Source organism: Haliotis cracherodii, unplaced genomic scaffold (assembly GCF_022045235.1).
Source record: "Haliotis cracherodii isolate W230 unplaced genomic scaffold, xgHalCrac1.p SCAF_5, whole genome shotgun sequence".
Classification (NCBI taxonomy): Eukaryota; Metazoa; Mollusca; class Gastropoda; order Lepetellida; family Haliotidae; genus Haliotis; species Haliotis cracherodii.
Genome location: NW_027266308.1, coordinates 58,089,953 through 58,101,532, shown reverse-complemented (window position 1 = coordinate 58,101,532; position 11,580 = coordinate 58,089,953). Strand labels below are relative to the sequence as shown.

General features: G+C 38.9%; 1 protein-coding gene across 1 annotated transcript; it reads left to right on the top strand.

Annotated features, from left to right (window-relative positions):
- The first annotated feature begins 38 nt into the window (after positions 1-38).
- LOC139443322 (alpha-ketoglutarate-dependent dioxygenase alkB homolog 6-like) lies at positions 39-8,006 on the top strand. The gene is made up of 6 exons (XM_071224303.1): positions 39-138; positions 1,210-1,339; positions 1,455-1,501; positions 2,818-2,922; positions 4,999-5,124; positions 7,686-8,006. Exons 1-6 carry the CDS (start codon positions 94-96, stop codon positions 7,950-7,952), a joined length of 720 nt encoding a protein of 239 aa, XP_071080404.1. The 5' UTR covers positions 39-93; the 3' UTR covers positions 7,953-8,006.
- Positions 8,007-11,580: the final 3,574 nt, after the last annotated feature.

Sequence of the window (11,580 nt, the reverse complement as noted above, 5' to 3'; positions counted from 1 at the left end):
AGCGTACTAAATTTGTCTCGGCAGGTTTGATACCCGGAAGCATGTGCACGATTTACAATTTCTGTAGCAGACGGAAAATGTTTGTATGTAGAAATGACTGAAATACTACCTGAACTTGCCGAGTTCAGGGTAAAAAAGGTATGTAGTCATCGTTATCCCAATGACTAGATCATTATCAGATTATTGTTATTTGCAGTAACTTATTGTAATTGTAAACATGAATGAAAATGACCATGAATGCCAGTAGCATTCAACGGACTGGCATTCATCATGTTTACCTGTTTCCAATGTATGACACTGGTTGCCTTCGTCTTATGACCAGGTGATTACTTTAGTAGACATAAGGTTATACCTGAGTAATATTTATCTGCTTGAATTACGGTCCTAAAAACATTAATTCATTAAAAATGCGTGTACAAGATTTAAGTGATAATTAATTTGTTAAGCTAGGAACACGAGTAACGTGGTTATAAATATAACAGCGCATATCATTTTTCGGTTACAGTGATGACAGCACCTACCACATATTGGGTGTTTTTATTACAATATTCTACTTGGTTCTATATGCCCTGGTTTCATGAAATGTCATATTTTCTCCAATGTTTATGTAACACCCATAAAATGTCCGAGTCCCGTGATGGGATTTGAACCACAGACTTTCTGATCAGATGTCGGACGCCTTGTCCACATAAACAAAGAGGTTAACCCCGTCAACAAGCTGACAAGGTAAGGGTGTCATCTGTGGGATGACTGCAATCCCTGCTACACCTACTTATGGTTATTGTTCAATCTCTCAGACAGTATATAGTGTGGTTGGCCTAGTGTACAAAAGCGCTGCAATTTGATGTGCAGAGTTACATCCCTTTGTAATGCTAAGATCCACTAATTGTGGGTTCAAACCCTAGAAAGGGCCCAAATATGACCAGTACCATACAGGAATACAAATGACATGGGGGGTTTTCTTCACAGGAATGTAATTACATTTATAACTAACTCACTGAACTGGTTGTTCAAACCCTAAAATCCTATTAATTACAAACTGTAGATGAGAAATTGTTTTCATACAGAATTGTGTGTATCAATTCTAAGACAAACCATGCACAGCAAGGACTTTTTTAAAATGCTTCTTGCCTTGCTTTTTTTCTGTAGAGAGAGAAATGCTGGTAAGTAGTAGGCTGTCTAATATGTTCATTCATATCATTGATGCAGGCTGCTCCAACCATCTACTACATTTCCGAGTTCATCACCAAAGACGAAGAAGAATCACTGCTCGCTAATGTATATGCTGCACCAAAACCCAAATGGACACACCTGTCAAATAGAAGATTACAGAATTGGGGTAAATAAGTGCTTGAATTTCCAAGATCTCAGAACATACTGAATGGTATATCAATCTGGAGGGACTCCATATAACCCAGTTTTTACTAACACTGCTTTGACTTTACCTGTTTCAGGGGGCCTGCCTCATCCCAAGGGAATGATAGCGGAGGACATTCCTCAGGTAAGCATGTATCACTTTTATAAACTGAAAATATTCATTGATAATGCTGAAAAATAAAAGTAGAAACAATGTTCAAATGGGTGAGTGAGAACAATACTTGGGGCTAGGAATATTCCAAATGTTGTCTCAAGAGATGGGTACAAAATGTCCTATTGGGAATTGTTTAACCGTAGCCCTGGCAAAATGTATTTAGATACACATATAAAACAATTTGGTTATGCATACACTGAAGTTGACTGAAGTTTTATCTTTATTAAGATTTAAGGAATATGTACATTGTCAGAAAGAAATGCGAACATTAGTGACTTGTAGTGTAACCATGGAGTTCTAGATTTTTGCCATCAAACAATATATCACATTACTAACCACGGGTCCGGGTAGTCCTGTGGGTACCCGGGTCCTACTCAGTATCCTCCCGACCCGAGTACCCGAGTTACCCGTCCCAGCCCTAATACAGATTCACTACAATATGCAGCACAGACATTTCGACATACAACAGATTCACTACAGCATGCTACAGATTCACTACAGCATGCTACAGATTCACTACAGCATGGTACAGATTCACTACAGCTTGCTACAGATTCACTTCAACATACAACAGATTCACTACAATATGCAGCAGAGTCATTTCGACATACAACAGATTCACTACAGCATGCTACAGATTCACTTCAACATGCAGCAGATTCACTACAGCATGCTACAGATTCACTACAGCATGCTACAGATTCACTTCACCATACAACAGATTCACTACAGCATGCTACAGATTCACTTCAACATACAACAGATTCACTACAGCATGATACAGATTCACTTCAACATGCAGCAGATTCACTACAGCATGCTACAGATTCACTTCAACATGCTACAGATTCACCACAGCATGCTACAGATTCACTTCAACATGCTACAGATTCACTACATCATTTTTGTAACAGCTCACAGGGACTGCCCGCATCATCATATAGTCAGACACATGTTTCGTTTTATTTTCATTTTAAAAAAATAATGATTCTTAACATATTCCACGTCTCGAACACATTACCCCGACATTGAAATTCTACAGTACTTAAGAAGAACATGATTTTGCTGAAATTATTGTAAACAAAATTTGGTTACATACTAGCTTGACCAACAACAACAAAAACACGCTTCCCACCCACATTATATTTTCAAAAGCCATTGTCTGTGTACCAATTCTTCTATTTTATTAAGCCTGAAAGCAGAGAGCATATAATGATCTATTATATGGTCTCTGCTTAAAGTGAAGACTTCTCCCTTTTTTCAGTTGTGTGTTTGTATGTTTACAGTGGCTGCTCACCCAGTGTGGGAAGATCGGCAAGCTGGGGGTGTTTGATGGGAAGATGCCAAACCATGTGCTGGTCAATGAATACCTGCCTGGACAGGGTATTATGGTCAGTGGTCAGGGGACACAACTCTTATGATTACCAACAGGATCTTGATTTGTTATTCTTGGTTGTCGTTTTGATTTTTTTTTAATCATACCTGTTACAGACTAAAGTAGTCATATAATATTTATTTATGTTGAAAATAAAATTAGATTGTATTTTAAAGGATAAAAGAAAGTTGACTACAAATTAGAATTTGATTTACTTGGTTAATTTGAACAGAATATGCCATGCCTGAAAGTTGTTTATTTCTGGTATTGGTACTGAGTGAGTGAGTGAGTGAGTGAGTTGGGTTTAACGCCACTTTTAACAGTATTCCAGTCATATCACGGCGTTTCAGCTGAAGTGATGCAGATCTCAGACGTTTACCACTTCAGTGAAACCCGCGAGCACGGGTATGGTGCTGACAAACCTGGAAACATAATGGGGGCAAACCGGGATTCGAACCCACAATCATAGGTTTCTGGTGTGCCCAAGGGATGCAACTCTGCACAGCGAATTGCGGCGCCTTAGACGACTGGGCAACCCGTGCCCCCGGTATTGGTACTGATGGGTAGTACATACGGAGCAGTACATTATCTTTTCTCTATAAAAGTTACAAGGTCCTGTATGAATCATGGGTTATTTTACAAATAAATTGCTCTTGTAAGGTCATAATGTGAAAACAAGGGCCTTAATTTTACCTTTTCATGTAACTGCTGTCGCTGTTATCATTAACATTTAAATGAAATCGTCTTCAGAAAGATTGTGATGCCTGCATTAGCACTTGTAGACGTTTGTGTTGTTTTCTAGCAGACAAAGTTAATATTGATCATATGACAGGTCAATAGATTGATCCTGTGATTGGTCAATATTCAGGGTCAGTGTCAGTCACATACATGGTTGGACCACACCTTTTCGGATCAGTTTTCGATTGTTAGGTCAACATTGAAATACATTGTATATTGTTTCATCATGTGGTATTGATTAACCAATGAAATTCAAAGATTCTTAATAGAGGTATAACTCTAAAAAATATATACAGTCATCTACAGTTATAACGAACACGCTTATAACGAACTGACGGATATAACAAACTTACTTTTTTGGTCCCGACTAGTTGCTGTTGTTATACTGTATATATGCTCATAACGAACTACGGTTATAACGAACTAAAATTAGTAGTCCCTTTGAGTTCGTTATAACCGTACTTTCCTGTATATTGTATTCGACATAATAAGCACCCCGCTCTAATAAGCGCCCATGGCGATATTTGCTGATATATTGGCTAGTGAACAATCCCAATTAGCACCTCTCTGATTGATCAATGTACACAAAACTTATTTATTCGCGTAAAATACACACTCGTGTGTTTTATGCACCCTTAATTATGGGCAATTAAATTAAATATATTGGTCGTATATAAACATTTCAGGCTCTCACCATAAACCACAAAATTTATCTTTCAACTCTGTTTTTTTTCTTCACCTAAATAATATTCTAATAAGAACCCCCTATTTCTAATTTTGAGAGTGCCCTGGGCGCTTATTACGTCGAATACGGTATAGGGGTTTCAGAGAAGAATAGGACACCAATATTCTATAACATGGATCTCTTGTTTTTGGCTCGGTTCCTGTTTGCGTCAACGTTCCCATCCTATTCCAAGCTATAACTTGAAAAACATTCAGTGTTTTTCAACAATACTTAGCATGTGCATTGCTCATCAGCTTAACTGGTGCCTTTTGTTGGTTTGCTGGGTTTGTTTCTCAGCCATTACAGGAAAAATGTTCAACAGAACGAAACAGCGAACACGCATTGCTCATCAGTTTAGCTGGCGCTGCCTTTTGCAATTTTGATTTTTTTCTAAACTTTGTTTTGTTATGTTTCTATGGAAACAATTTGGACTTAGTTTCAAACAAGAAGCATTTGTTTGCTGCCATACCTCCACAGCTAATGAATATTTCTGCATGAAATCATTTTCTTTGCTATTATTGTTTTGGATTTGCAAACACTTTTATAGTAACAACTTGAACTATTGTATCCAAGAAAAGAGGGGAGAGAAAGTGAAAAAATATTCTAGTTATCCCTATGTTGTGATGACAGCCCCACGAGGACGGACCGCTGTTCTACCCGACTGTGTCCACCATCAGCCTGGGCTCCCACACCCTGCTCGACTTCTACCACCACCTGAAGGACGTCCCTGACGAGGGAGATGGCGGAGCATCACAGGTGAGGAGCTTACATTGTCATTGCATGTGTCAGGAAACTACCAGATAATGGAGTGGAAAGGGTTCAATAGGAATCCATTACAGTGGGCATGGCACAAGATAGATGGACGTTGCTTACAAGTACAGACAGATCAGCCTGCAGCTCCTTCAGCACTCCTGGACATCATCATCTTCCCGAGGCAAGGGAGTTAACTGACTATAAAAGTCCAGTTTCCACCTTTGCCGAACTGGGCTGGTATTATGGAGTTACATTTTGGCTGGACTAACGAGTCTATGCATGGTCCAATCAAAATCGCACACCGAAATCCGGTTCGTAAAGTGTCATGCAGATTTCGGTCGACTGGAGGATTTGCAAAGCATGTGCCCACTAACTCGTTGTGAACAGATATTTTCTAAATCTTTTCATGTTTTTAATCAAGGTGCTCATGTGATTTGATGCACTTTGCAATGTAAGACTCGTTTTATCACAATATAGATCTTGATTATCGATCAGATCGTCTTGACTGGGCGCCACCGTTTTGTTTGAAACAAATGCAAGTGATACGAGAGGTTGAATCTGATTGGTCAAAAGGAGAGGTATAGAAAGGAAATAACTCGTAATAGCCACTGGTGGCGCTACGATCGAGCCCATGAATTACAGCCTAGTTCGGCAAGGGTGGAAACTGGACTTTTAAAGTCAGTTAACTCTCTTGCCTCGGGAAGATGGGACATCATCTGCTGTATTTGCAAATGAGACTGTAAAAGAAGAAGAAGTACTTGCCGGAAATATGGTCTCATTAAAGTGTATTTTGCCATGAGTGAGTGAGTGAGTTAATGCTTTAACTCACATTGGCAATATTTCAGCCATATCGTGACGATTTGTGTGCCATGATACAAGCTGATGATGACAAACCTGTTGAGACTTTCGCGGTGTAATGACCTTTCAACCTATATCTACAGCATTCACCATGACAACTTTGCCACTATTCTTTGCGTATTAATGTTCATGAATCACAGTCATGTAATGGAATGAGCAGTGGATCAAACGGTTTCAGATTTATTTTCAAATCTTGGTATTAGGTGATATTATTGAATTTCGACAAATGAACTACAAGGGTGATAACTCTTTGACTTCTTGTGAAACAACTGGTTTTGGGTTAATTCTGAGAGGACCTCATGTAGGTCATACTTGTTTCCAACAAGTATTTACATGAATGAAAACGAAACTTCTTGTAGCGTTTATTGTCATGTTAATAAGTAGATTCAGACAATAACAATCAACATTGATATCTAAACTCGACAAAACATGTCATTTAAGAGATAAATATTGATATTTGGTGGTTAAATTGGATTTATAAAAATGGTTAAATATTATACATGCATCCTTGGGTCTGTTTACCCCAATGTAGAAGTTCAAATCACTCAAATATGTCATCGGAGACCAAAAAGGTGTTGATATTCTACGTCTAGCCATCAATCTCTTGGTGGCCATCTTGGAATTGTAGGCCACCAGGGGGCTCTGGTGATGGAGTTGCTATCTAAAAGTCTATACTTCAATGAGTTAGTGTACTAAGTTATACGCATATGGGTCCTAGCCCACTGTTTTAAAGTTAAAACATTCAACAGTGTAAACACACATTTAGGCAACTTGTCGGCCATCTTAAAATTGGTGTCCATCTTGAATTTTTGCAGATTTGTCAATAGTCGAAAACTTCAGTAGTTGTGAATATCTTTTTAGAAACATAATATGGCTATTTCACTATACAGCAAATGCTTTTTTTCATCAAAACATCGAACCTCATCTGAAATATGGAAGATATATTGATAATTGGTAGCCATATTGGATTATGCAAATTAGACATACTTCCCAAACAGGGATTGCTTGTGACTTTTAGTATTTTGTTTTTGGAACCTTGTAGAAATGCATTGCGGTGAAATAAATTCTGTTGCAATTTGTTCCAAGTGAAACCTTATTTTGCCTGGACTATAAGGGATTGTGGTGGTGTTGTGTTTCAGGTTGAGTGTATCATGGTGTTAAGGGATGGTGGTGTTGTTTGTTTCTGGTTGAGTGTATCGTTGTGTTATGGGATTGTGTTGTGTGTGTTTCAGGTTGAGTGAATCGTTGTGTTAAGGGATCGTGGTGGTGTTGTGTTTCAGGTTGAGTGTATCGTTGTGTTAAGGGATCGTGGTGGTGTTGTGTTTCAGGTTGAGTGTATCGTGGTGTTAAGGGATCGTGGTGGTGTTGTGTTTCAGGTTGAGTGTATCGTGGTGTTAAGGGATCGTGGTGGTGTTGTGTTTCAGGTTGAGTGAATCGTGGTGTTAAGGGATTGTGTTGTGTGTGTTTCAGGTTGAGTGAATCATGGTGTTAAGGGATCGTGGTGGTGTTGTGTTTCAGGTTGAGTGAATCGTGGTGTTAAGGGATCGTGGTGGTGTTGTGTTTCAGGTTGAGTGAATCGTGGTGTTAAGGGATTGTGTTGTGTGTGTTTCAGGTTGAGTGAATCATGGTGTTAAGGGATTGTGGTGTTGTGTGTTTCAGGTTGAGTGTATCGTGGTGTTAAGGGATCATGGTGTTGTGTGTTTCAGAGATCTCTCTGCTTCAAGGACCGGTACTTTCAGTCGATGTTGCTGGAGCCTCGCAGCCTCGTCCTGGTCATGGGCGACATGTACAAAGTCCATCTACACGGCATCGCCGAGACAACAGTCGACACCATCACAGACCATGTGGCCAACATAGACATGTGCTCAACTGCCAAATGTGGGGACACTCTGCAAAGGGCCACTCGGGTATCACTTACAATCAGGGTGGTACCCAAAGTTCTAAAGTCAAAACTTTTCTTTGGCAAAAAATGACAGGATGGTTTTATGTGTATGTATGAATGTCTGATGTATAAATGATTATGTGGCATCTTGACAAATATTGATGCATCTGTCTTTTTCTGTGATTGTCTTTGCTAAATAAACAAATGATAAAATCATATTCTCAAATAGTTTTAATTGCATTTAATCGGACATGTTTTGATTTGGATCTGAATCCTTTAGTCCCAACATATTATTACATGTACTGGGATCTCACAGATATGCATGGTCTTATTTGTGAACATGGGTAAAATTTAAGATAGTTTGAGATTTTTGTTTTAGCCAGATCTAAGCATTTTCAGTGAATACATTTTTTTTTTAATATTGATCACATTTGTTTTTTGCAGCATTGTCAGGAATAAATTTGTTCATTTTAGAAACAAACAACATAATACCGGTCTCAAATGGTCGGTCTGTAAGAAGCATAGATGTGTCTGAAGGAACACTGTTTTGTTGTTTTCTGATCCAATGGCAATTAGGCGCTGGATATGTTGTAACACTCATTACAAGATAATCAGCTTCATTATTGCATATGTGTATCATGGAAAGACTAAAAAACATTCCTTTCAAAAGGTGAGTAGTGAGTGAGTATGGTTTTACGCCGCTTTTAGAAATATACCTGCAAAATCATAACGGGGGACACTATGTCCCCATGTAGGGAATCGAAACTGGGTCTTCGGCGTGACGACCGAACGCTTTAACCACTAGGCTACCTGACCGCCCCTCAAAAGGTGAGTAGTGTATATGCCCCTCTGACTTGTAGCTTACATGAGCAACCAGACTGATCATTAGGTAAAACATTATATCTTATGGGAAATCAACAATCAATGCAAAAAATGATACTGACAAATTAGTGAGTGTGTGAGTAAATGTTATTTTATGATGCTATGTTACAGAAACCTGTTAATAACTGTGTCAGGCAAATCAGTTTTTGATGTTTGGAACAATGAGCAGTGATCCACACTGTTGGAAGAGGATGATATACAATCCACCAGGTCATGCACTATGACCACCCAATTCTCCTTTGGACCCATGAAGATCCGGGTAGAATAGGTCCTCAGCAACCCATACTTGCTGTGAAAGGCGACTATGCTCATCATAAGAGGCGACTATCAGGATTGCTGACTTGGCGACTAATGGGATTGGTGGTCAGGCTCACATACTTGGCTGATGCATGTCATTGTATCCCAATTGCGTGGATCAACGCTCATGATGTCAATCACTGGATTGTCTGGCCCAGACTTGATTATTTAAAGCCCTCCATCATATAGCTGGAATATTACTGAACGTGGCGTTAAACAACAAACAATCAAACAAACACATCATTTGGGTAAGCCCTTATGTAGCCACCATAACGATGGGATTCGAACCAGGGACCTTCTGATCCAAGATCGGACATCTTGTTGGCAAGCTGACAAGGTAAGGATGTCATCTATGGGATGACTCTACACCTGCTACATACTCCCCAGTCAACAGAAGACACCCTAGGCTGCTTTTGCATAATTTGATATGAACATGCTCAGCCCCACGTTGAGGGGCCAATCAAGCAACCATAAAATTTCCTGAGTTTGAGAATTTGAACAACAAACTTTCTTATAAGAGGTCCGATGCCCTGTCCACATGACTAAAGAGGTTAACCCCATTAGCAAGCTAACAAGGTAAGGATGTGGGATGACTCCACGCCCTGCTACACATGGAGTGGGCAGAACCATTGTTCTTCTGAAACACCAAGGGAATTGGATATTTAACACAGCACAGGCTTCAGATGAAGAGCCAGCTTATGGCAAAGGAACAGCTTAATATCACATTAACACATCAAATTTTGGAGACAAACAGGGAATATTGTACAAATGATATTTATTCAATGTGAATGTCAAGACAAATCAGTAATTTACAAATATACATTTATTCAGATACAAATATTGTTAAGTACTTATTGCCTATGCCTGCCTTGGTGGACAGGCTGGACAAGATGGCGAAGGCACAGGAACTGGTTAAAGGCACATTGTATAGTTGTGGAAATGATATACCAGTGAAAAACAAGCGTATATGTCTTTTTAGATAGTAATCTGCTTGGTTAAGAAAAAAACATCTTCAAATTTAACCAAACAATTTGTGTAATGTTTCATCAATTCAAATATTATCATACCAGACATTCCAGCGAAGAAGAGTGCCATGTTAAGATTTAAAACTAACTTTCCAAGATCTCTGGCTATACAGACATATATGTTCATCCAGGTCATTCCCAGGGAAATCTCTGGATTAAAGCCTTTGTGATGATTCTCTATAGGGGACGGACTAACAGGTTCACGGTACCCTCATATAGAATTATTGCATTTAAACATGGATACATAAAAATGAAACAGTTCTTTCTCTTAATTCATGATGCTGAAAATTGTTTTACAATGCAGCCTTCTTACTAGCATGTCATGTTGTTTTTTGCTCTTTATATGTGACAATGCTCCACAGTCCTCTGTCTATTACTGAGACACTGGCACTGTGTGTGTCACTAAGGTAGTCATTAACATCTAAATGTAATAAATAGTGAGTGTGAGTGAGTGAGTGAGTGAGCATGGTTTTACGCCGCTTTTAGCAATATTCCAGCAATATCACAGCGGTGGACACCAGACATGGGCTTCACACATTGTACCCATGTCGGGAATCGAACCCGGGTCTTAGGCGTGTCGAGCGAACGCTTTAACCACTAGGCTACCTGACCACCCTTGTAATAAAAGTATAATTTGAACTAACACATAAACAGTGCTGTGCTTGAGATACTTGAATCACATTTTCTAGAAATATTATTGTCATATAGTCTTTGTTAGGCATTTAGAAGTTGTTAGACCTGAAATCATTAAACTTTTTATGGATAATAACTTTACTCTTAAGAGTTCTAAGAATATAGAAGTTGTGGATAAAAGGTTCCATGTCTCAATTGTTATTGGGGATAGATATGGAATGTTGATAGTCATCACAAAATAATATGATTGTTATTCACCAAACCGTTTTCATGGGAAATAGAGGCTCACAACAAGTTATGAAATGCATTCTGTGGATGGATTGAGCAAACGTGATATCAGGGAAATGTCACATGTAATTGGTGGATTTGGGTATGGGATGGCAGTTATGTAAGGGAATGGTGGATGTGAGGAGGTTATATAGAGATTTTACTATCATTTTAGGGGAGGTTTGTGGTACTAAATGCACAATTATGGGCAAGGCCATGAAAATATGGAATTGTTTTATGTTGTCTTTGATTTTCATTTCCAAGTATGGAGAACAGGAAGACCCCTTTGATGAATGATCTCTCTCTCTCTCTCACTCTCTCTCTTTCTCTCATATTAACTTTTTCTACCATGACATTGAAGAATGCATCATTCTGATTGGTTACAAGGGGGTGTCAAATACATGTACCTCTAAATTAAGTCTTTTCACACAAAAATACGTTGGGATGAATAATACATGCTCTCTCTGACCCTTCAATCTCCCAGTTACAGCTTCATTTCACGTTCGTTGTGGTACTGTTTGCTCTCATGCTTGCACATTTGCAGATGCCTAGTAGATTTATGTCACATCAAAAGATGCAACATTTTAAGGGGACAGATATCTGGTAGTTCCATCA